The sequence below is a fragment of the Leucoraja erinacea genome, chromosome 38 (genome assembly GCF_028641065.1).
Source record: "Leucoraja erinacea ecotype New England chromosome 38, Leri_hhj_1, whole genome shotgun sequence".
Classification (NCBI taxonomy): Eukaryota; Metazoa; Chordata; class Chondrichthyes; order Rajiformes; family Rajidae; genus Leucoraja; species Leucoraja erinaceus.
The window spans coordinates 5,128,948-5,154,450 of record NC_073414.1 but is presented as its reverse complement, the minus strand read 5'-3'; the positions used below and the strand labels follow the sequence as shown (position 1 = coordinate 5,154,450).

The window sequence follows — 25,503 nt, the reverse complement described above, 5'->3', positions numbered from 1 at the left end:
CATCTATCCAAGCCTTTCACCATCTCAATGAGGTCCCCCCCTCATCCTTCTAAACTCTAAGCAAGTTTTATCTCACAGTGGTTTGGAGACCCATAAAAACATGGTAGGCCATTCAGGCCTAAAAACCTGCTTCACCATTCAGTACAATACTGGCCAAATCTTTATTTCAATGCTATATCGTTAGATATTTAAAGTTTTAATAACCATTCCCACACCGGCCAACATGTCCCAGTTGCAGTAATGCCACCTGCTCGCATTTGGCCCATATCCCTCCAAACCTGTCCTGTCCTGTCCATGTACCCGTCTAACTGTTTCTTAAATGTTGGGATAGTCCCAGCCTCAACTACCTCCTCTGGCAGCTTGTTCCACGCACACACACACACACACCAAACACCCTGATGATTTTATACACCTCGATAAGATCATCACACATCCTCCTGCGCTGTGATCTACAAACCTACTAACACGTGCAGTTGGAAGGTGAGATGCTGTTTCTGTTGCATCGCAGATCATTGTAACAGCGCAGGAGATTAGCAGCTGAGCAGGATGGAAAATTAAAGAGATAGCTGTAAAGGAAGTTTGAGGTCACCCTTGTAACTTAACTAGTGCTAGACATCAAATCTGCATTTGGGTTGCGGCTATGTAGAGGAGACCACACTGTAAGCATTAAGTATGGTGCACAAAATTGAGAGAATTGTTTAGGACTTTGACCTTCATCAGTCAGAGTATTGAGTATAGAAGTTGGGAGGTCATGTTGCAGTTGTATAAGACGTTGGTGAGGCCGCATTTAGAATATTGTGTTCAGTTCTGGGCACCATGTTAGTTATAGGAAAGATATTGTCAAGCTTGAAAGGGTTTGGAAAGGAGTTACAAAGGAAGACAGAAAAGCTGGAGAAACCTAGCGGGCGAGGCAGCATCTATGGAGCGAAGGCATAGGTGACGTTTCGGGTCGAGACCTTTCTTCAGACTGATGCGGGGTAGGTGGGGGAGGGGAAAGAAGGGTCTCCAGTTTCCTGGGATGTCAGGACTGTCTTATGAAGAAAGACTGGATTGACTTGGTTTATACTCTCTAGAATTTAGGAGATTGAGAGGGGATCTTATAGAAACTTACAAAATTCTTAAGGGGTTGGACAGGCTAGATGCAGGAAGATTGCTCCCGATGTTAGGGAAGTCCAGAACAAGGGGTCACAGCTTAAGGATAAGGGGGAAATCCTTTAAAACTGAGATGAGAAGAACTTTTTTCACACAGAGAGTGGTGAATCTCTGGAACTCTCTGCCACAGAGGGTAGTTGAGGCCACAGTTCATTGGCTATATTTAAGAGGGAGTTAGATGTGGCCCTTGTGGCTAAGGGGATCAGGGGGTATGGAGAGAAGGCAGGTACGGGATACTGAGTTGGATGATCAGCCATGATCATATTGAAAGGTGGTGCAGGCTCGAAGGGCCGAATGGCCTACTCCTGCACCTAATTTCTATGTTTCTATGTTTCTATGTTTCCTCTCACATCCTAAAGTGGTCGGTTAATTGACCTCCTGATGTGTAGATGGGTGCTGCAATCTGGCAGGAGTTGAGTGAAATACGTGGAGTATAAAAAAGGAATTATGGTTTTGTAGACACAAAATGCTGGAGTTATGCCCCCTGTCCCACTTGGGAACCCTAGACGGAAACCTCTGGAGACTTTGCGCCCCACCCAAGGTTTCCGTGCGGTTCCCGGAGGTTTTCGTCAGTCTCCCTACCTGCTTCCACTACCTGCAACCTCCGCAACCTCCGGGAACCACACGGAAACCTTGGGTGGGGCGCAAAGTCTCCAGAGGTTTCCGTCCAGGTTTCCCAAGTGGGACAGGGGCATAACTCAGCGGGACAGGCAGCATCTCTGGAGAGAAGGAAGGGGTAATGTTTCGGGTCAAGCCCCTTCTTCAGACTGTAAAAATGTGCTTGATAAATCAGTCAAAATTGAATGATCCAAAGAGCTTGATTTCATGAATCGATGAATCTCTGACACCATAATTGCCAGCACTGCAATCTACTTATCCATCAACTCCGCAGTCCACTTTATAATCTTAATTACATCACTGTAAATGTCTCTTCCTGCGGCTTGGTCAAATAAATTTGATGCTCAAACTCAAATGCAGGTCCGGCTGATGCTGGTATTAAATTGAGACACTAAGTTGCAAGTGGCATTTACAACTCTCTCCATCTGAAGCAACAGGAGATAAACCTAGATACTTTTTCCAATCAATCACGTCAGCTCGGAATTGGTTTTGCTCGAAGAGAATATTAATCTCTGTTGAACAATAATTGCACAATAATTCATCCAAGGCCGGCATTTATAGTCCTTACTAACCCTCGTCTCCTCTCTCCCATCGCACAAACCAACCTCCTTTCCATCTATGTGTAGGAAGCAAGCGCTGTCTGCGGAGGGCGCTCAGCATCGCCAAGGACTGCTCTCACCCCAACCATGGACTGTTTACCCTCCTACCATCCGGGAGGCGCTACAGGTCACTCCGTTGCCGAACCAGCAGGTCGAGGAACAGCTTCTTTCCGGCGGCTGTCACTCTACTAAACAACGTACCTCGGTGACTGCCAATCACCCCCCCCCCCCCCCCCCCCGGACACTTATTATTATTTATTTTCAAATCGTTTGCTATGTCGCTCTTCAAGGGAGAGGCTAAATGCATTTCGTTGTCTCTGTACTGTACACTGACAATGACAATTAAAATTGAATCTGAATCTGAATCTGAAGGAACTGCAGATGCTGGTTTAAATCGAAGGTGGACACAAATGCTGGAGTAACTCGGCTGGACAGGGCAGCATCTCTGGAGAGAAGGAACGGGTGACGTTTCGGGTCGAGACTCTTCTCCTGGGATGGCAGGACTTTCATATGAAGAAAGACTTTGCTAGAATTTAGAAGATTGAGGGGGGGATCTTATAGAAACTTACAAAATTCTTAAGGGGTTGGACAGGCTAGATGCAGGAAGATTGTTCCCGATGTTGGGGAAGTCCAGAACAGGGGGTCACACAGTTTAAGGATAAGAGGGAAGTCTGGAAGGAATTTCATATCTTCAGACCATTTCCAAAAGATTTGGTCCCCATTTATTGACTTACTACAAGTATAAGGTGCAACAGAATGCTGACAATAAATGGTTTCAGGACCTGAGGGGTGGGGAAAAATACAATGTTGGTACAGTATATCCCTTTTATTTCTTTTTTTAACTTTTAATATATCTCCTGCTTTCTTTTCCTCTTTTTCTTTTTCTATGGCTTACTTCTTAATTCTTTTTTGAATGTTTTGTGTCTAAGGGTCTCTTTTGATCACTCTTTCACATACTTACAATCTTATCTCACTCTCTTCCAGAACAAGGGCCCACACAGTTTAAGGATAAGGGCGAAATCTTTTAGGACCGAGACGAGGAAAACATTTTTCACACAGAGAGTGGCGAATCTGTGGAATTCTCTGCCACAGAAGGTAGTTGAGGCCACACAGTTCATTGGCTATATTTAAGAGGGAGTTAGATGTGGCCCTTGTGGCTAAAGGGATCAGGGGGTATGGAGAGAAGGCAGGGACGGGATACTGAGTTGGATGATCAGCCATGATCATATTGAATGGCGGTGCAGGCTCGAAGGGAAGAATGGCCTACTCCTGCACCTATTGTCTATGTTTCTATGTTTCTCTAAAGGTATGGGTGGTTAATCTGTGGAACTGTGGTCTGTGAGGGATGTGGAGGACAAGTCAGTGGACATTTTTGAGGCAGAGATAGACAAATTCCTGACTAGAATGGGTAGGGGTCAAGGGTTATGGGGAGAAGGTAGGAAAATGGGATTAGGAGGCAGAGATCAGCCATGATTAGGTGGATAGGCAGAGTGGACGCGATGGGCCGAATGGCCTCATTCTGCTCCCATAACTCGCGAACTTGCAAATGGGGTAGCAGGAATTTTTGGCGATTGGTACAAAGATAGCGGATTGCGGAATTAGCTTCCCCCATCCCACTTAGGAAACCCGAGGAGACTTTGCGCCCCACCCAAGGTTTCCGTGCAGTTCCCGGAGGTTTTTGTCAGTCTCCCTACCAGCTTCCACTACCTGCAACCTCCGGCAACCACCTGCAACCTCCGGGAACCGCACGGAAACCTTGGGTGGGGCGCAAAGTCGCCAGAGGTTTCCGTTCAGGTTTCCCAAGTGGGACAGGGGCATAAGAAACGGAAGCAGAAGACATTAGAGGTCTTGGGTCTGCTCTGCCTATCTATAAGGTGATTCATTATGTCCCTTTGCAGCTCGATCCCCTTAGACACTGAGGTTCTGAGTGACCAAACCACGAACAATTGCGGATTTGAACACACTCGGTGGCAGACTGTCCACAACCTTTTGATGAGGCGCATTCAAGAAGTTTACATTAGAAATATCTCAGTGTTGTGAATGTTCCCAGGAATTGAACTTTCTACAGAGAGAAAAAAAACGTTCTGAATACATATATGTTAGTATGAGGCTAATATGGGGGCAGGGAATAGAATCTATTTGGAGCGAGGGAGGCTATATAAAGAGTGAGAGATCAGGGCTGTGGTTTTGATGGATGCAGCACGGTAGCGCAGCGGTAGAGTTGCTGCCTTACAGCGCCAGGGACCCCGGTTCGATCCTGACTACGGGTGCTGTCTGTTCGGAGTTTGCACGTCCTCCCTCTGATCGCGTGGGTTTCCCCCAGGTGCTCCAGTTTCCTCCCACACTCCAAAGACGTACAGGTTGATTGGATTCAGTAAAGATTGTAAATTGTCGCTGGTGTATACGATAGTACTGGGAGCCCAGCGTAGGTTTACACGGTTTATTCCCGGGATGGCGGGACTGTCATATGCTGAGAGAATGGAGCGGCTGGGCTTGTACACTCTGGAGTTTAGAAGGATGAGAGAGGATCTTATTGAAACATATAAGATTATTAAGGTAGACAAAAATGCTGGAGAAACTTAACTTAACTTAGCATCTATGGAGCGAAGGAAAGAGGCAACGTTTCAGGCCGAAACCCTTCTTCAGACCTACGATTATTAAGGGTTTGGACACGCTAGAGGCAGGAAACATGTTCCCGATGTTGGGGGAGTCCAGAACCAGGGGCCACAGTTTAAGGATAAGGGGTAAGCCATTTAGAACGGAAACACTTTTTCTAACAGAGAGTGGAGAGTCTGTGGAATTCTCTGCCTCAGAGGGTGGTGGAGGCCGGTTCTCTGGATGCTTTCAAGAGAGAGCTAGATAGGGCTCTTAAAGATAGCGGTGTCAGGGGGTATGGGGAGAAGGCAGGAACGGGGTACAGATTGGGGATGATCAGCCATGGTCACATTGAATTGCGGTGCTGGCTCGAAGGGCCGAATGGCCTCTACTCCTGCACCTATTGTCTATTGTGTGACAGGGATCGCTGGTCGGCGCAGACTCGGTGGGCTGAAGGGCCTGTTTCCGCGCTGTATCTCTAAACATAAACTCAGGGAAGAGATAATGGCTTATTCATAGATGTCTGGGATTGATATAGAGGTGAGTGAAGTGTGTGGGTGGGGAAACTCTGTCAGAATACTAACTGTTCTAGGAAAGCATGCATCAGATAACATCTTTTGCGAGTCTCGAAAACCATTTCGTAAGGCTGAATATCTCACCCCCTCAGCAGACTCATTGCGCTAAATCTGTGGAATTCATTGCCACAGAAAGCTGTGGAGGCCGTGTCAATTTTAAGGCAGCGGTAGATAAATTCTTGATTGTTACTGGTGTCAGGAGTTATGGGGAGAAGGCAGGAGAATGGGGTTCGGAAGGAAGGTAATATCAGCCATGATTGAATGGCGGGATGGGAGGTTGCAACCTTCACGTGGCCCGCCCTGTTTCGATGAATGCAATCAACCTGGCGTGCACAATCAAACAGAACAAGTCGTCCGACAGCTTTAAGGACACTGTCCAACTTTCAAGACCTAATTCTCAATCTTTTTTTATTTTTTTATTTAATTTTTTAATTATTTTTATTGGAGGAAAAAAAATGGCAGTACATCTGATGTATGGCATTAAATTTCCCTCCATTTTGTTTTATTATAAATAATAATTTAAAAAATAACCCTAACCCACCCTCCCCAAACACCCCTTGGCAGCTAATGTTTTCACAATACAAGTATATCACTAAATCAAATCCTCAGATTCAGATTCAATTTTAATTGTCATTGTCAGTGTACAGTACAGAGACAACGAAATGCATTTAGCATCTCCCTGGAAGAGCGACATAGCAAACGATTTGAATAAATAATAATAAGTGTCCGGGGGGGGGGGGGGGGGGGGGGGTGGGTGGTGATTGGCAGTCACCGAGGTACGTTGTTGAGTAGAGTGACAGCAGCTGGAAAGAAGCTGTTCCTCGACCTGCTGGTTCGGCAACGGAGAGACCTGTAGCGCCTCCCGGATGGTAGGAGGGTAAACAGTCCATGGTTGGGGTGAGAGCAGTCCTTGGCGATGCTGAGCGCCCTCCGCAGACAGCGCTTGCTTTGGACAGACTCAATGGAGGGGAGCGAGGAACTGGTGATGCGTTGGGCAAATGCACATTTTAACAATAGTACAGTAACAAAAAAGAATAAATGTGGCTCCCCACTTACTATCAAGTGCCCTCAGTCAATAGTTAGTTCCTTTAGACCCTCAAAGTATGATAAAAAGGGTTCCCATTTCAATGAAAACATTTTCACAGACCCCCTCAATGTGAATCTATAGCCTTATTTTCTAGCCTTAAATCTAGCCTAGAATTTTCGAGCCTTAAAAAAAACATCACGACCATTTTTACTCGTGGGCATTTTTCATCAGGCTAGAAAAACGCCCCGACCTACTTGATGCCACGAGTATCTATGACTAGCATCACTGCCTGCTACCACCTACCTATTACTTTGTGAGGACCTTGCTGCGAGTATGAGTCAAGGGCAAAGGTTGTGAATTAGGTTGTGAAGGTGGGACTGGCCCTTTAGGCTGTGCACGCTAAGAAGAAGATTGAATGGCGGAGTGGATTCAATGGGCCAAATGGTCTCATTCTGCTTGTATCGTTTATGAACATGCCCACCTCCACCACGCTGTGCTCTGAAGCAGCTTTCATTGCTGGTAATCTTGCCGTGGTGTACATCATGCCACTTCATGCTTAATGAACAAGACGTTGAACAGGCGATGTCAAGCAGCAACTTGGTGCTGAGTGATAAACACAGCTGGACTGTGGAGGGATATGAAGCCGGCTGCATGATACAACGCAACAGAAATTCCACATCATTCGATCACAAATATTCTGTAAAATGCTACATTGTCCAACAGCTGGAGCCCAGTAGATGATCAGTTCCGTTTAATGGACAATAGACAATAGGTGCAGAATTAGGCCATTCGGCACTTCAAGGCAGCACCGCCATTCAATGTGATCATAGAAACATAGAAACATAGAAATTAGGTGCAGGAGTAGGCCATTCGGCCCTTTGAGCCTGCACCGCCATTCAATATGATCATGGCTGATCATCCAACTCAGTATCCCGTACCTGCCTTCTCTCCATACCCCCTGATCCCCTTAGCCACAAGGGCCACATCTAACTCCCTCTTAAATATAGCCAATGAACTGGCCTCAACTACCCTCTGTGGCAGAGAGTTCCAGAGATTCACCACTCTCTGCGTGAAAAAAAAAAAGTTCTTCTCATCTCGGTTTTAAAGGATTTCCCCTTTATCCTTAAGCTGTGACCCCCATGTCCTGGACTTCCCTAACAATCAGTACCCCGTTTGGGGTGGGAAATTGCAACCTTCACGTGGTCCGCCCTGTTTCGACGAATGCAATCAACCCGGCGTGCACAATCAAATAGGATCAAGTAGAACAAGTTGTCGTACAACTTTAGGCTGTGCACGCCATACACAAGAAGAAGAAGTGCCCCGTTCCTGCCTTCTCCCCATATCCTCCAACTCTGCAATCTTCAAGAGCCCTATCTAGCTCTCTCTTGAAAGCATCCAGAGAACCGGCCTCCACCGGCCTCTGAGGCAGAGAATTCTACAGACTCACAACTCTCTGGGTGAAAAAGTGTTTCCTCGTCTCCGTTCTAAATGGCTTACCCCTTATTCTTAAACTGTGTGTGTGGCCCCTGGTTCTGGACTCCCCCAACATCGGGAACATGTTTCCTGCTTCGAGCGTGTCCAAACCCTTAATAATCTTACATGTTTCACTAAGAACCCCTCATATCCTTCTAAATTCCAGAGTGTACAAGGTATATCAAGGTGGCTCAGTTTGCAAGCTTCCGCAACCTGCATCAGCCGATTGAAAATGAAACATAGAAACATAGAAAATAGGTGCAGTAGTAGGCCAAACTTTGTTTCCACATTCTTCCACTGATTGAAAGGTGATACAATTTTATTTTAATCAACTAAATATTTCCCTTGAAGAATGTACAGAGCCAGATTGTTTAATATCTAAGCACAAGAGCAACAATAGGAAGGAATGCTTGCTTCGGAAAGTATTTTGGATGTAGGAAAATTTGACTGAGCCAGATATGAAGGCAGGTCACAGAGTCACACAGAACGGATACAGGGCCTTCAACCCAACTTGCCCACGGCAACCAACATGCCCCATCTACACTAGTCCCACCTGCATGTGTTTTGGCCCATATCCCTCGAAACCTATCCTGTCCATGTACCTGTCTAAAATTTTCTTGAGCTGTGTCATAGTAGCTGCCTCAACTACCTCCTCTGGCAGCTCGTTCCATACATTCACCACTCTTTGTGTAAAAATGTTTCTCCTCAGGTTCCCATTATGTCCTCCCCTCTTCAAACTCTGGTTCTCGATTCCCCTACACTTGGCAAAATAATCGAATTTACCCGATCTATACCTCTCATGATTTTTGTACACCTCTATAAGATTGCCCTTCAACCTCCTGTGCTCCATGGAATAAAGTCCTAGCCTGCTCAACCTCCCCTTATAATCCCTCAATTCCTGGCAACATCCCGGTAAATCTTCTCTGAACCCTTTCAAGTTTGACAACATCTTTCCTAAAACATGGTGATCAAAACTGAACACAATACTCGAAATGTGGCCACACCAACGTATTACATGAAAGGTTCAAGAAGGAACTGCAGATGCTGGAAAATCGAAGGTAGACAAAATTGCTGGAGAAACTCAGCGGGTGCGGCAGCATCTATGGAGCGAAGGAAATAGGCAACGTTTCGGGCCGAAACCCTTCTTCATGAAAGGCCTGGATAGAGTGGATGTGGAGAGGGTGTTACCACTAGTGGGAGAGTCTAGGACTAGAGGGCACAGCCTCAGATTTAAAGGACGTTCCTTTAGCAAGGAGATGAGGAGGAATTTCTTTAGTCAGAGGGTGGTGAATCTGTGGAATTCTTTGCCACAGAAGGTTGTGGAGGCCAAGTCATTGGATATTTTTAAGGCACAGATAGATAGATTTGATTAGTACGGGTGTCAGGGGTTATGGGGAGAAGGCAGGAGAATGGGGTTAGGAGGGAGAGATAGATCAGCCACGATTGAATGGCAAACTAGACGCGATGGGCCGAATGGCCTAATTCTCTGTTCCTATTACTTACAATCGTAAGATAACTTCTCTGAGGTGGGATTTAAACAGCATCTTCAAGGAGAGAGGAGGAGGAGAGCAGAGGTTCCAGAGTCTAGGATTTGACAGCTGAGGTAGAGTGATGAAAATTGGAATGTGCATGTATCCAGATCTAGGGGATTGCAGACATGCCAAACGGTCACGGAGTTTACAGTGCCTTTTTTAAGCAGTGCATTCCAGATGCCAATGGCTGGTAGGTAAAAATAAATGCAAAACTTGCTCAGAATTCCACCATGTGTTTTTGAGAATGGCCAGACATTTTTCATGCCTACTCAAAAAAGGCAAGTTATTTAACATCTCATTGAAAGGCAATATCTCAGCCCGTGCGGCATGGTGGTGCAGCGGTAGAGTTGCTGCCTCACAGCGCCAGAGACCCAGGTTCAATCATAGAAACATAGAAACATAGACAATAGGTGCAGGAGTAGGCCATTCGGCCCTTCGAGCCTGCACCGCCATTCAATATGATCATGGCTGATCATCCGACTCAGTATCCCATACCTGCCTTCTCTCCATACCCCCCGATCCCTTTAGCCACAAGGGCCACATCTAACTCCCTCTTAAATATAGCCAATGAACTGTGGCCTCAACTATCTTCTGTGGCAGAGAATTCCACAGATTCACCACTCTCTGTGTGAAAAATGTTTTCCTCATCTCGGTCCTAAAAGATTTCCCCCTTATCCTTAAACTGTGTGACCCCTTGTTCTGGACTTCCCCAACATCGGGAACAATCTTCCTGCATCTAGCCTGTCCAACCCCTTAAGAATTTTGTACGTTTCTATAAGATCCCCTCTCAATCTCCTAAATTCTAGAGAGTATAAACCAAGTCTATCCAGTCTTTCTTCATAAGACAGTCCTGACATCCCAGGAATCAGTCTGGTGAACCGTCTCTGCACTCCCTCTATGGCAATAATGTCCTTCCTCAGATTTGGAGACCAAAACTGTACACAATACTCCAGGTTTGGTCTCACCAAGACCCTGTACAACTGCAGTAGAACCTCCCTGCTCCTATACTCAAATCCTTTTGCAATGAAAGCTAACATACCATTCGCTTTCTTTACTGCCTGCTGCACCTGCATGCCTACCTTCAATGACTGGTGTACCATGACACCCAGGTCTCGCTGCATCTCCCCCTTTCCCAATCGGCCACCATTTAGATAATAGTCTGCTTTCCCGTTTTTGCCAGACGTACAGGTTTGTAGGTTAATCGGCTTGGTATGAATGTTAAATTGTCTCTAGTGTGTGTAGGGTGGTGTTACTGCTGGTCGGTGCGGACTGCGTGGGCTTTAGGGCCTGTTTCCGCGCTGTATCTCTAAACTAAACCTTTTTAAAAACCCTTCCGCTCCAGAGTGGACGGTCGTGATGCTGCAAATGCACGATACAGAACCAACCCTTCAAGAATGTATACATTATGTTGGTAAGCCACAATTGATAAATTAACATTGATACAAGGGAAAAGGTTAGAAAAAAAGATTTTTACCGTGGAAAAGGTTTGAAAAAAAAAAGATGCTAATAATGGGAAAAAAGCTTATACTTAAATTCTGGAAAAATGCCCCCACACCAACAATAAAAATGTGGATATCAAATATGTTTGAAACATTACATCTGGAAGAGATGAGATTCCTCTTAGCAGGTAAAGCAGACCAATTCCAAAAGACGTGGTCTATGTTTCTGGACCTATTACAAGTATGAGGTGCAATAGTAATTTTAAAAAACAAATAAATAAATAAATGGTATCAGGGCCTGGTAACGGGAGGTAAAACAACAAAAACAGACTTGGTTGGTAGTCCCCTTTCTGCGGAGTTTAATGTTATAATAGAGCGATTGTTCCTATTTTCTTTTTCTTTCTTTTCTAGGGTCTATTTTCTCACTTTACTTCCTTCTCTAACTTCTTTTCTAAGGGGCTTTCTTTTCCCAACACTCTTGCACTTCACGACTCTTGCGCACTTTCTTTAGAAACATAGAAACATAGAAATTAGGTGCAGGAGTAGGCCATTCGGCCCTTCGAGCCTGCACCGCCATTCAATATGATCATGGCTGATCATCCAACTCAGTATCCCGTACCTGCCTTCTCTCCATACCCCCTGATCCCCTTAGCCACAAGGGCCACATCTAACTCCCTCTTAAATATAGCCAATGAACTGGCCTCAACTACCCTCTGTGGCAGAGAGTTCCAGAGATTCACCACTCTCTGTGTGAAAAAAGTTCTTCTCATCTCGGTTTTAAAGGATTTCCCCCTTATCCTTAAGCTGTGACCCCTTGTCCTGGACTTCCCTAACATCGGGAACAATCTTCCTGCATCTAGCCTGTCCAACCCCTTAAGAATTTTGTAAGTTTCTATAAGATCCCCTCTCAATCTTCTAAATTCTAGAGAGTATAAACCAAGTCTATCCAGTCTTTCTTCATAAGACAGTCCTGACATCCCAGGAATCAGTCTGGTGAACCGTCTCTGCACTCCCTCTATGGCAATAATGTCCTTCCTCAGATTTGGAGACCAAAACTGTACGCAATACTCCAGGTGTGGTCTCACCAAGACCCTGTACAACTGCAGTAGAACCTCTCTGCTCCTTTACTTTCTTTACTTCTATCTTTTTCTTAAAGCTCAAAAAAAAATGAAGCGGTACAAAAAATGTATTAAGATATAGGTGTTGTGTAGTATTGTAATTTGCCGTACTTCTAATTTAAAAAAAAAAAAAAATATATATATATATATATTAAGACTCTTTGAAAGCTTGTGAAGAATTTATCTGCCTTTTTTTTGCCTTTGCTAATTGTGGGAACAATCCTACAAAGCTGTCATTCAATGTCAAAGATGCAGCGTGGTTAAGAGGTTCCAAATTTATTTTGAAGTCACAGGACCGGGCTGACAAGGCAATTTGTCACCGAGTTGTGACAACAGACCTTGACATTAGGAGAATTTATAGGGCATCTTCTCACGCGACAGCTATCCATCAAAGATACTCACACAAATTGAACTATTCTGCTCCATTAGGGCAGCAATCTTTCCGCTTAACTTCCACGCAAGCAAAGAATGAACTTCAGAGAAAACATATGTAAGCATCAGATACATTATTTCCCCACTAAGAGCAGGTTACAATCTTCTCTGATCTTAATTCAAGCCATTGGGGGTATACAACAAAGATGGCGCAGCGGTAGAGTTGCTGCCTCACAGCGCCAGAGATCCAAGTTCGATCCCGACTACGGGTGCAGTCTGTACGGAGTTTGTACGTTCTCCCCGTGACCTCGTGGGTTTTCTCCGAGATCTTCAGTTTCCTCCCACACTCCAAAGATGTGCAGGTTTGTAGGTTAATGGGCTTGGTAGAAGTGTGAAATTAGACAATAGATACTAGACAATAGGTGCAGGAGGAGGCCATTCGGCCCTTCGAGCCAGCACCGCCATTCAATGTGATCATGGCTGATCATCCAGAATCAGTACCCCGTTCCTGCCTTCTCCCCATATCCCCTGATATCCCCAACTCAAGCACATGGTGCCTATTTTATGCTGGGATTATAGAGTCATAGATTGTGGAAACAAACCCTTCGGCCCAACTTGCCCACACCAGCCAACATGTCCCATCTACACTAGTCCCACCTGCCCGCGTTTGGCCCATATCCCTCCAAACCTGTCCTATCCGTGTACCTGGTCTAACTGTTTCTTAAACGTTGGGATAGTCCCTGCCTCAACCACCTCCTCTGGCAGCTTGTTCCGTACACACACGACCTCTTGTAAGTAAGTAAGTAAGTTTATTGGCCAAGTATTCACATACAAGGAATTTGCCTTGGTGCTCCACCCACAAGTAACAACATGACATACAGTGACAGTTACGAATGACTCAGAAAACACTAAACATTAATAAAACATTAATGATAAAACACCATTGATCAAGCATGTGAACCAACAAAATACCAGAGGCTACAGATTTTTGGCTGTTGAGTAGAGCAACTACTCGTGGATACAAACTGTTTTTATGTCTGGCTGTGTGAAAAAGTTACCCCTCAGATTCCTATTAAAATCAGATTCCCCCAAGAAGGAAGCACTTCTTAACATATAACATTTAAAACTGAGGTGAGAAAAATCTTTTTCACCCAGAGAGTGGTGAATTGGTGGAATTCCCTGCCACAGAGGGCAGTGGAGGCCAAATCACTGGATGGATTTAAGAGAGAGTTAGATAGAGCTCTAGGGGCTAGTGAAATCAAGGGATATGGGGAGAAGGCAGGCACGGGTTATTGATTGGGGATGATCACAGTGAATGGCGGTGCTGGCTCGAAGGTCCTCCTGCACCTATTTTCTATGTCTATGTTTCTATATAATAATTACAGCAGGGAAACAGGCCATCTCGGCCCTTCTAGTCCCTGCCGAACCCTTACTCTCACCTAGTCCCATCTACCTGCACTCAGACCATAACCCTCCATTCCTAACCCGTCCATATACCTATCCAATTTATTTGTGAATGATAAAATGGAACCTTACCGTCAGGGGAAGGGAGCAAATGCCGAATATGGTGGTCATCATGGCCAGAAGAATTAGGTGGTCCACCTCGAGTTCCCTCTGGCCGAAGACGCTCCTCCTCCGCTTCCTGGAGGACAGGACCGAGCCTCTCCTGCTCCTCTGGCCCCTGTGCATCTTACAGAGACTGACAATGACCGAGGCGTTACACAGCAAGACGACCACGATGAGGAAGGCGATCAGACTAGCGTACAACAGCGAGAATGCCACCACCGAGATGTCCTCGGACTGCATCTCGACGAAGCACCAAGTCCCCGGGCAGTATTGTTTGTGTTTGCCAAAGCCCATCATGGGCAAGGCGCAGAATAGAGCGCTGAAGACATAGATCAAGGGCAGGGAAGTCTTGGCGTAGCCCCTGTTGATGTGTTGGGAGTAATAGTAAGGGTAGCTGATAGCCAGGCACCGCTCCACCGCCATGGCGCACAGAATGAGGGTCGGGGCCAGCCCGAAGAAGATGACAGCGCCGGAGAAGAGGTCACACAGGGAGCGGCCTTCAACCAAGCCGATCATGGACTTCATCTGCGCGTATTCAACAAATACGATGGGACTGAGGATGCAAGTTCCCAGCAGGTCAGTGACAGCCAAGCCGGTCACCAGGATACAGAAAGCAGAAGATTTGACCCGGAGTTCCTTTCTGTGTACACCGAGGATGATCAAGGCGAGAAGGTTCCCCAACAGACCCAACACGAACAGTAGGATGCTCACCAGAGGATTACTGGTGCCCGAAATCTGGGTGGTAACATTACAAGAGGCGTTCATCGCGGTGGTGCCTTCCCTCGCTCCTCTCGCTGTCTCTCACTCTCTCACACACAGAAAAAAGTTTCCTAAAAGTTCACACAGGCTGCCCTGTTTGTCTGTGTCCACTCTCCTTACACGACTCCTTCCCTCTGGGGTCAGCGCTGGACATTGACTCGAACAGAGAGAGACCGAGTGGGAGAGCGAGAGAGGGAGGGAGGTTTGGAGAGCTGATCTGGTCTCTTGAACTGCAACAGCGAAGGGAGTCAGCGACTCGCCTTCATTTGTATCGGAGAACCGTAGGCGTGACCTCGTTGTCTGACAGTTTCAGTGGGAGAACACTGAAACGCACGGGGGAATTAAAAAAATTCTTAAAGCTATACCGTCCCGCGAAGTCCAAAAAAAATGCCACTTAAACTCAGGGGGAAAGATTTGTAGAGTTTGCTTATACAGATTACATTTTATAAACCAGCTGGTTTGAAGTTCATAGCAAAAGGATTTGAGTATAGGAGCAGGGAGGTTCTACTGCAGTTGTACGGGGTCTTGGTGAGACCACACCTGGAGTTTTGCGTACAGTTTTGGTCTCCAAATCTGAGGAAAGACATTCTTGCCATAGAGGGAGTACAGAGAAGGTTCACCAGACTGATTCCTGTGATGTCAGGACTTTCATACGAAGAAAGACTGGATAGACTTGGCTTATACTCGCTAGAATTTAGAAGATTGAGTGAGGAGGGGGATCTTATAGAAACTTACAAAATTCTTAAGGTGTTGGACAGGCTAGATGCGGGAAGATTGTTCCCGATGTTGGGGGAAGTCCAGAACAAGGGGTCACAGTTTAAGGATAAGGGGGAAATCTTTTAGGATCGAGATGAGAAAAACATTTTTCACACAGAGAGTGGTGAATCTGTGGAATTCTCTGCCACAGAAGGTAGTTGAGGCCAGTTCATTGGCTATATTTAAGAGGGAGTTAGATGTGGCCCTGTGGCTAAAGGGGTCAGGGGGTATGGAGAGAAGGCAGGGATGGGATACTGAGTTGGATGATCAGCCATGATCATATTGAATGGCGGTGCAGGATACTGAGTTGGATGATCAGCCATGATCATATTGAATGGCGGTGCAGGCTCGAAGGGCCGAATGGCCTACTCCTGCACCTATTGTCTATGTTTCTATGGGTCTCTGGCGCTGTGAGGCAGCAACTCTACCGCTGCGACACCATACCGCACTGGCTGAGATATTGTCTTTCAATGAGATGTTAAACGACTTGCTCTTCGTTTCACAGGGCCCTGGACAGCTGACACCAATGAACACCTAATGGGTACTTAATACATACTTAAATTCATCAAGCGCCATTGATTGCTGGAATATGTTGATGATGCTTTGTGTGTCCTCAAGGTAAATGTTGTCAGAAGTACTCGGGGAATGTCGTGCTCTCAGCTACATGGCGGTTAACTTTAGAGGGTGTGGTGTCTAATTAGTTGAATGCAAAATAAAAGTCATATTTCCAAGGAAAGGGGGTTGTCTCTAGAGTCAAGCCTAGTTTTAATCTCTTATTAATAGCAACAACTTATGTTTGCATTTATGTTGTGGCGTTACATAGCGAAACCGTGCAGGGAGCTTCACAAGTGCGTTTGTACAAAGACAAATCTGACACCAAGCCCTTATCAGGAGTAGAGGGGGGGTCAAGGTAAGCTAAGAGTGAATGGTTATTCAGCTAAAGAGATGGATTTGAAGGGTTGCTTTAAGGGAGGGGAGAACTAGGTTCAGAGCTGACCTCAGACGCTGACTGTACAGGGGTTGTACATTCTCCCCGTGGCAGTGGGGCTTTCCCCGGGTGCGCTGTTTTTCTCCCACATCCTGTAGGCTTGTGCCTAGCGAGGTTCATCTTTAAAACATTATTGCAGTGCTGGGAAGTGGTAGGAACTGGGGAGAGAGAGGGGGGGGGGGGGGGGGGGGGGGGGGGACGGGAAATCGGGGGGGGGGGGGGGGGTGAGGAGTGACAGGACATGGGAAGAATAGGTTGCAGGGGTAATCGACAGGAGAATAGGAGACTACTCTGAGTTGGCAGAGATCTGATGGGCCAAACGGCCTCTATGTTGCAAGGAAAGTGGGGGGGAGGGAGGGGGAGACAGAGGGAGGGATATGGGAGGGAGAGGGTGAGAGACAGCGAGAGAGAGATGTGTGTGTATATATCACAGACAGACAGACGGATAAATAGATAGACGGATCGATAGCATTGGAGGCTGAGGGGAGCTCAACCAAACGCATGTAACATTATGAGAGGCTTGGACAGGGTGGACTGTCAGAACCTTTTTCCAGGGTGGGAATGTCAAAGACCAGAGGGCATAACTGTAAGATGAGAGGAGAATAGACAGAAGCTGTTTTATACACAAACATAGAAAATAGGTGCCACAGTCAGCCATTCGGCCCTTCCAGCCAGCACCGTCATTCAATATGATCATGGCTGATCATCCAATGTCAGTATCCCATTCCTACTTTTTTCCCCATATCCCTTGATTCCGTTAGCCCGAAGAGCTAAATCGAACTCTCTTGAAAGCATCCAGTGAATTGGCCTCGACTAAAAAGGGCCCAAAGTCCTCATTAGTCTGAAGAAGGGACATGCCCTGAAATGCCTCCTATCCAAGTTCTCCAGAGATAGTGCCCGACTCACTGAGTTCCTCCAGCACCTGATCAGCCATGATCATATTGAATGGTGGTGCAGGCTCGAAGGGCCGAATGGCCCCTACTCCTGCACCTATTTTCTATGTCTTTCTATGCCACCTTGTATCTTTTTTTGAAAGAGACAAAGGAGATGTGTGGGGCAAGATCTACACACAGAGGGCGGTGAATGCCAGGAAATTGCTGCCAGGGCTGTTGATAAGAGACAGATATGATAGTGACATTGATGAGGCGTTTAGATAAGGACATGTCTATGCAGGGAATGGAAGAGTAGGGATCACAAGCTGGCAAAGGAGTCCCTCACCCGCTGAGTTCCTCCAGCATTTTTGTCCACCTTCAATTTTTCCAGCATCTGCAGTTCTTTCTCAAACATTGTATATGAATGGGATTATTCTAGTCTATGCATATTGATCTCTTAATTGGCAGGGCAATCCCCAGAGATAGGCTGTGCTGTCAATACCCTGTAGCTGAAGGAATTTAGTACTTTGCAAAACAGCTATTAAATTCACTTTAACTACATGTCATTTTAACACTGTGAGGAGCGTTTTTCCAATAGTGCCACTTTTTTTTTCATGAATCAAGTCACCTTATTTTGTAATGAATATTGAATTAAAACTGCATATCTTTTAATTCCACTGCACTGATGAAGGGCCTCGACCTGAAAAGTCACCCATTCCTTCTCTCCAGAGATGCTGCCAGTCCTGCTGAGTTACTCCAGCTTTTTGTGTCTATCTATTAATTATTTCTGTTTTATGCAGGTGGGATTATCGCAGGGCCTGGAGAGATTCAGTGAGGAATTTCCAGAGCTTAGTTTAACTCCCTGTGCAGTTCCGAATAAATTTCAAGATCCTCTTTTATGTCGACAAAGCCCTTAAAGGGCTTTCCCCCACCTACATCAAAAAGGGCTTGCCCACCACACCACCTCCAGGTCCCTCAGATCGCTGTTCTGCAGTTCCTTCAACCTTCACATATATAGCCGTTGCACTGGCCTGGATAGAGTGGACATGGAGAGGATGTTTCCAGTATGGGAGACAATAGGAGCAGGCCATTCGGCCCTTCGACCCAGCACCGCCATTCAATGTGATCATGGCTGATCATCAAGTTCAAGTTATAACCATATAACAATTACAGCACGGAAACAGGCCATCTCGGCCCTACAAGTCCATGCCGAACAAATTTTTTTTCCCCTTAGTCCCACCTGCCTGCACTCATACCATAACCCTCCATTCCCTTCTCATCCATATGCCTATCCAATTTATTTTTAAATGATACCAATGAACCTGCCTCCACCACTTCCACTGGAAGCTCATTCCACACCGCTACCACTCTCTGAGTAAAGAAGTTCCCCCTCATATTACCCCTAAACATCTGTCCCTTAATTCTGAAGTCATGTCCTCTTGTTTGAATCTTCCCTATTCTCAAAGGGAAAAGCTTGTCCACATCAACTCTGTCTATCCCTCTCATCATTTTAAAGACCTCTATCAAGTCCTCCCTTAACCTTCTGCGCTCCAGAGAATAAAGACCTAACTTATTCAACCTATCTCTGTAACTTAGTTCAAGTGAGTTTATTGTCATGTGTCCCTGTATAGGACAATGAAATTCTTGCTTTGCTTCAGCACACAGAACATAGTAGGCATTTACTACAAAACAGATCAGTGTGGCCATATACCATTATATAAATATATACACACGCATGAATAAATAAACTGGTAAAGTGCAAATAACAGAAAGTGGTTATTAATAATCAGAGTTTTGTCCGAGCCAGGTTTAATAGCCTGATGGCTGTGGGGAAGTAGCTATTCCTGAACCTGGTTGTTGCAGTCTTCAGGCTCCTGGTACCTTCTACCTGAAGGTAGCAGGGAGATGAGTGTGTGGCCAGGATGGTGTGGGTCTTTGATGATGCTGCCAGCCTTTTTGAGGCAGCGACTGCGATAGATCCCCTCGATGGTAGGAAGGTCAGAGCCGATGATGGACTGGGCAGTGTTTACTACTTTTTCTGATCCACAATCAGTGCCCCGTTCCTGCCTTCTCCCCATATCCCCGGACTCCGCTAGCTTTAAGAGCCCTATCTAGCTCTCTCTTGAAAGCATCTTGAGAACTGGCCTCCACCGCCCTCTGAGGCAGAGAATTCCACAGACTCACCACTCCCTGTGAGAAAAAGTGTTTCCTCGTCTCCGTTCCAAATGGCTTACTCCTTATTCTTAAACTGTGTGTGGCCCCTGGTTCTGGACCAAAGGGCACAGCCAGAATAAAAGGACATACTTTCTGAATGGAGATGAGGAGGAGTTTCTTTACTTTAGTTTCTAGATACAGTGAACCTAGACACAGTGAAAAGCTTTTTATTGCGTGCTAACCTGTAAGCGGAAAGCCTATACATGATTACAATCGAACTGCCCACAGGGTTCAGGAACATGATCAAGGGAATAATGTTTAATTCAAGTTTGCGATGTTAGTTTAGTTAAGTACAATGTTTAGCCTGGGGCTGGTGAATCTGTGGAATTCATGGACGTAAATGGCTGTAGAGGACAAGGGTCAGGGCCTTGGGTATTTTAAAATAAAGATTGATAGAGTCGTGATTAGTAAGGGCGTCAAAGGTTACGGGGATGAGACGGGTGAATGGGATTGAGAGGGAAAAATAGATCAGCCGTGACTAAATGTAGATCCCAGCAAAATCCCACGCAGGAAAACGTACTTTAAACTCTGTATCGACAGCGCCCGTAGTCAGGATCGAACCTGCGTCTCTGGCACAGTAAAGGGCCTGTCCCACTTGGCCGTCATTTACGCGACAGGCTGGTAGTGCGTCATCGTGCGTCCGCACAGACGTCTGGAGCGCGTGACGTCATTTGAAGATAGACACAAAATGCTGGAGTAACTCAGCGGGACCGGCAGCATCTCTGGAGAGAAGGAATGGGTGATGTTTCGGGTCGAGACTCTCCTTCAGGCTGAAGAAGGGTCTCGACCCGAAACGTCACCCGTTGCTTCTCTCCAGAGATGCTGCCTGTCCCGCTGAGTTACTCCAGCGTTTTGTGTCTATCTCCGATCGTCTTGGCCCCGCTCTGGGAGTAGAAGCGGGGGCGGATCCGGACCGCAACGGCCGTGAGCCCCAGGCCGAGCTCGGCGGCGATGGTTTGCCGGCGTCTGCTGCTGTTGGAGGTGAGACGTTGCGCCGCGCCACGGTCTTGGGTCTGTCCCACTTTGGCCGTCAGTTACGCGACAGGCCGGCGGCGCCCGAAGATTTTGTGCAGGACGAAGTCCACACTCCTCCAAGCGCCCATCCTGCGCTACCCGCATGCTACCCACACGCTGCCCACAAGCTAGCAGGTGGCCTAAATGGCGCGCGAATGACGGCCAAGTGGGACAGGCCATTTAGGCAGCAACTCTACCACTGCGCTACCATGTTGGTCACTTAATCACTGACCGGTTGGCAAACATTTCATAACATTTTGTGTGCAGCACCAAACAAGGAATTTTTTATTTCCACATATCATTCGTGGTTTAAAAACATCCCAAATTCTTTGTAGTTACCAGGTTGTTTTTCAAGGTGTTATTTTCATACCATCTGTTTTGTTGTGGAGGGCAGAATCTGTAGGAAGCCCTTTCTCAATTAGTACGGGTGTCAAAGGCTATGGAGAGAAGGCAGGCGAATGGGGTTGAGAGGAAAAACTGATCAGCTGTGAATGTATGACAAAGTAAGGTCGATGGGCCGAATTGACTCATTCTGCACCCATGTCGAGCGTTTGTCGTTACTGGGTCTGTACTCGCTGGAGTTTGAGGGGGGACCTCCTTTAAACATACAGAATCGTGAAAGGCTTGGCTAGAGTGGATGTGGAGAGGATGTTTCCACTAGTGGGAGAGTCTAGGACTAGAGGTCACAGCCTCAGAATTAAAGGACAATCTTTTAGGAAGGGGATGAGGAGGAATTTCTTTAGTCAGAGGGTGGTGAATCTGTGGGATTCTTTGCCACAGAAGACTGTCGAGGCCAGATATTTTTAAGGCAGAACTAGATAGACACTTGATTAATGCGGGTGTCAGAGGTTATGGGGAGAGGGCAGGAGAATGGGGTTAGGAGGGAGAGATAGATCAGCCATGATTGAATGGCGGAGTAGACTTAATGGGCCAAATGACCTCATTCTACTCCTATCATTTATGATCGTATGATGGCTTATGGTCTCTGCATTGCACTTTGAGTCCATCAAAGTCGATTTAATTATTAATGAACAAGCAATAACTGTCACTCACTGCCGAGATTTAGTGCCAGGAAGCAAAGGCAAATCTAATTACTTGGAAGGTTCAACAGCCACCCTTAATGATCCCACACCATGTTAATTTAAGGAAGGCCAGCAGCGATACTGATGCAATGTTTCACAGATTGCTATCCCTGGAATTATAGATTTAGCCCGCTATCCATTGCAACAGTATAAACCTCAATCTGTGATTTATCCAGCAGACCATCCCGTAACTTCCCAGGTAATTTATGGATTCTGAGGGTCAATGTAGTAAAACTGAATCTCTGCAAATTACAAGGACATCCATCTGTTGATGAGCCCCAGAAGGCACCTCAAGTCAAGTCAAGTCAAGTTTATTTGTCACATACACATACGAGATGTGCAGTGAAATGAAAGTGGCAATGCTCGCGGACTTTTGTGCAAAAGACAAACAACAAAACAACCAAACAAACTATAAACACAATCATAACACACATATTCTTTTACATAATAATTAATGGAAGGAAAAACGTTCAGTAGAGTTAGTCCCTGGTGAGATAGGCGTTTACAGTCCGAATTACCTCTGGGAAGAAACTCCTTCTCAACCTCTCCGTTCTCACACCGCATGGCAACGGAGGCGTTTGCCTGACCGTAGCAGCTGGAACAGTCCGTTGCAGGGGTGGAAGGGGTCTCCCATGATTTTGTTTGCTCTGGAGTTGCACCTCCTGTTGTATAGTTCCTGCAGGGGGGTGAGTGAAGTTCCCATAGTGCGTTCAGCCGAACGCACTACTCTCTGCAGAGCCTTCTTGTCCTTGGCAGAGCAATGGAGCAACTCGTGGAGTTGGGGCACGGAATCCTATTTCTCTTAAAGGGCCAGTATCAATTCACCAGAGAATTACCTGTTAAAGGTTAAAGACTGAAAAGCCTATATTTGATGGAAGGCGTAACAGCTAAACTCCAGTTCAGGACTGATGCTTTCAACATTATGTTGCCAACGGTATTGCTACAACTGCCAAGACTGATTAAAGCCCCTGTCCCACTTGGGAAACCTGAACGGAAACCTCTGGAGACCTTGCGCCCCACCCAAGGTTTCCGTGCGGTTCCCGGAGGTTTTTGTCACACTCCCTAATGGTCGAAAGTGGTTTCCGCATAGTCGAGCTTCTTTGCGGCGATTATTTCAAAAAATTCAAAACCGGCCTCGACTAAAAATAGGTTGCCGTTTTAAAAATCTGTAAGCGGAGCAAAGTTAGGTGGTTGCTAGTGGTTTGCGGAGACGGAAGTGGAAGGTAAGACCGGTGGAATAAAAACGGAAACAAAAAGGTCCTCGTTCCTGCAAAAAACCTCAAGCAACCTTCTTGGCAACCACCTGGGAAACCAAACCTTCAACCTCAACCACCTGCAACCTCCGGCAATCACCTACAACTAGTATCAGAATTTTAATTTTTATTTTTTGAACACAAAACTGTTCGACCCGCACTTTGACCATTACACCTGCGGGTCTGGGTCGGGTCGGGTCGGGTCCGTTCAGGTTACTGAAATGGATGGACAAAATAGCCCCAGGGAGGAGAGGAGTTCGAATGGTACTGTACGTTTTGGAACCATATGTCCGTTGCGTGTACTACACAGGGTCGTCATGCCCACTTCAAGTTGCATTTAGCAGGTAGGATGGTCTATCTTCTGCTAGGATCTCTAGGGGCTTGGCTTAGAGAGCCAGATAGTGTCACCTGTGGCTCGAAGGCCGAAATCGTGAATGGTGCTTCTCCAGGGGTCTATTATCAGGACTACAATGTTGATGTTAAGGCTTCATCTGTCCGTTCAAGTGAATGAGAAAGATCTCAGTGGGTGATAATTAGGAGAGTTTTCCCCCTGTGGTTTGGACATCATTTGTTTCTCAATCTGCATCACTAAAGCCAATAATTAAGCCATTTTGTGTCTATTTGATCCTGTGAAGAACATTTAGGCAAATAGATTATCGTAACAACTGAAAAAGTAATCCATTACAAGGTCGTCTATCTGTTGATGGACCCTGAAGGCATCTCCTAGTGTTGGGGCACGGAATGCTAACTACTTTCTCTTAAAGGGCCAGTATCATCCTTTAGAGAATAGACTGTTAAAGGATGCTGAGGTTACTTGTCCTGTTTAGCAACGACTAAAGGACCTGTCCCACTTGGCCGTCATTTACGCTATAGTTGCGCGCGTCATCGTGCATCCGCACAGCCGTCTGGAGCGCGTGACGTCATTTGAAGATAGACACAAAATGCAGGAGTAACTCAGCGGGACCGGCAGCATCTCTGGAGAGAAGGAGTGGATAATGTTTCGGGTCGAGAGTCTTCTTCAGTCTGAAGAAGGGTCTCGACCTGAAACGTCACCCATTGCGTTAATGTGCATCCCCGCACATTAACACTATCCTACACACACTAGGGACAATTTTTACATTTGCACCACTTACAAACCTGTACGTCTTTGGAGTGTGGGAGGAAACCGAAGATCTCGGAGAAAACTATGTTGCCTGGGTTTCAGCAACTAAGTTACAGAGAAAGGTTGAACAAGTTAGGGCTTTATTCTTTGGAGCGCAGAAGGTTAAGGGGGGACTTGATAGAAGTTTTTAAAATGATGAGAGGGATAGACAGAGTTGACGTGGAAAAGCTTTTCCCACTGAGAGTAGGGAAGATTCAAACAAGGGGACTTGACATGAGAATTAAGGGACTGAAGTTTAGGGGTAACATGAGGGGGAACTTCTTTACTCAGAGTGTGGTAGCTGTGTGGAATGAGCTTCCAGTGAAGGTGGTGGAGGCAGGTTTGTTTTTATCATTTAAAAATAAATTGGATAGTTATATGGATGGGAAGGGAATGGAGGGTTATGGTCTGAGCGCAGGTATATGGGACTAGGGGAGATTATGTGTTCGGCATGGACTAGAAGGTTCGAGATGACCTGTTTCCGTGCTGTAATTGTTATATGGTTATATATGGTTAAAACCCACGCGGGTCACGGGGAGAACGTGCAAACACCGTACAGACAGCACCCGTAGTCGGGATCGAACCCGGGTCTCCGGCGCTGCAAGCGCTGTACGGCAGCAACTCTACCGCTGTGCCACCGTGACACCGCACTGAAGCAATCCCACTGTTTAAAGGAAGGGAGAGAGAAAACGTGGACATTTAAAACGACAAATGGAGGAAAGTGACAAATACTCAGGGAAGGCGATATTCATCGCTCTCAGCTGAGGCAAGAGGTCGTAACAAGGATATATTAAAGAAAATGACCACAGAGAATAATATCATATATTTCATCTGAAGCCAACACTTTGATTTGTTTGTGTCGGCGTGATAAATGAGGTCCTCGTTACTACTGGTGCCCACAGTCCAAACTTCTATTCAAAGCTCAGGCTTAAATTTAGTTAGGGAAAGTGGAGGCAGGAAATTAAATTGTTTTTCTCAGAAAATGTTTTGTTTGAGAAGGTACACGTTGACCTCAGATTCCGTGTACTTGGGCAAGTTAAGACAGTGACTTGCGGTCCTTGAGTTATCCATCATTGCAGGGGGTGGCATTTCGAGGAGTACATCCCGATAGTGGGGACAAAGATCATCTTCACCACCTTTGCACAGCTGCCAGATACAGTGCAGTTCATCACGGAGGTGTCTAAACTAAACTGAACTGGACTGGACTAAACTGAGCTAAACTAGACTAAACTAGACTAAACTAAACTGGACTAAACTGAAACTGGGCTAGACTGGGCTAAACGGCTAAACTGGACTGGACTAGACTGAAACTGGACTAGACTGAAACTGGACTAGACTGAAACTGGACTAGACTGAAA

The 25,503-nt window shown here is 46.1% G+C and overlaps 1 protein-coding gene across 1 annotated transcript in view; it reads right to left on the bottom strand.

Moving 5' to 3' along the window:
* The window catches only part of ptgir (prostaglandin I2 receptor), a 56,931-nt gene extending 41,433 nt beyond the window's left edge, over window positions 1-15,498 (bottom strand). The window contains exon 1 of the mRNA XM_055663675.1: window positions 14,037-15,498. Within this exon, the coding sequence (XP_055519650.1) occupies window positions 14,037-14,831 (795 nt within the window). The 5' untranslated portion in view covers window positions 14,832-15,498. The remainder of the gene's footprint in view (window positions 1-14,036) is intronic.
* Window positions 15,499-25,503: the final 10,005 nt, after the last annotated feature.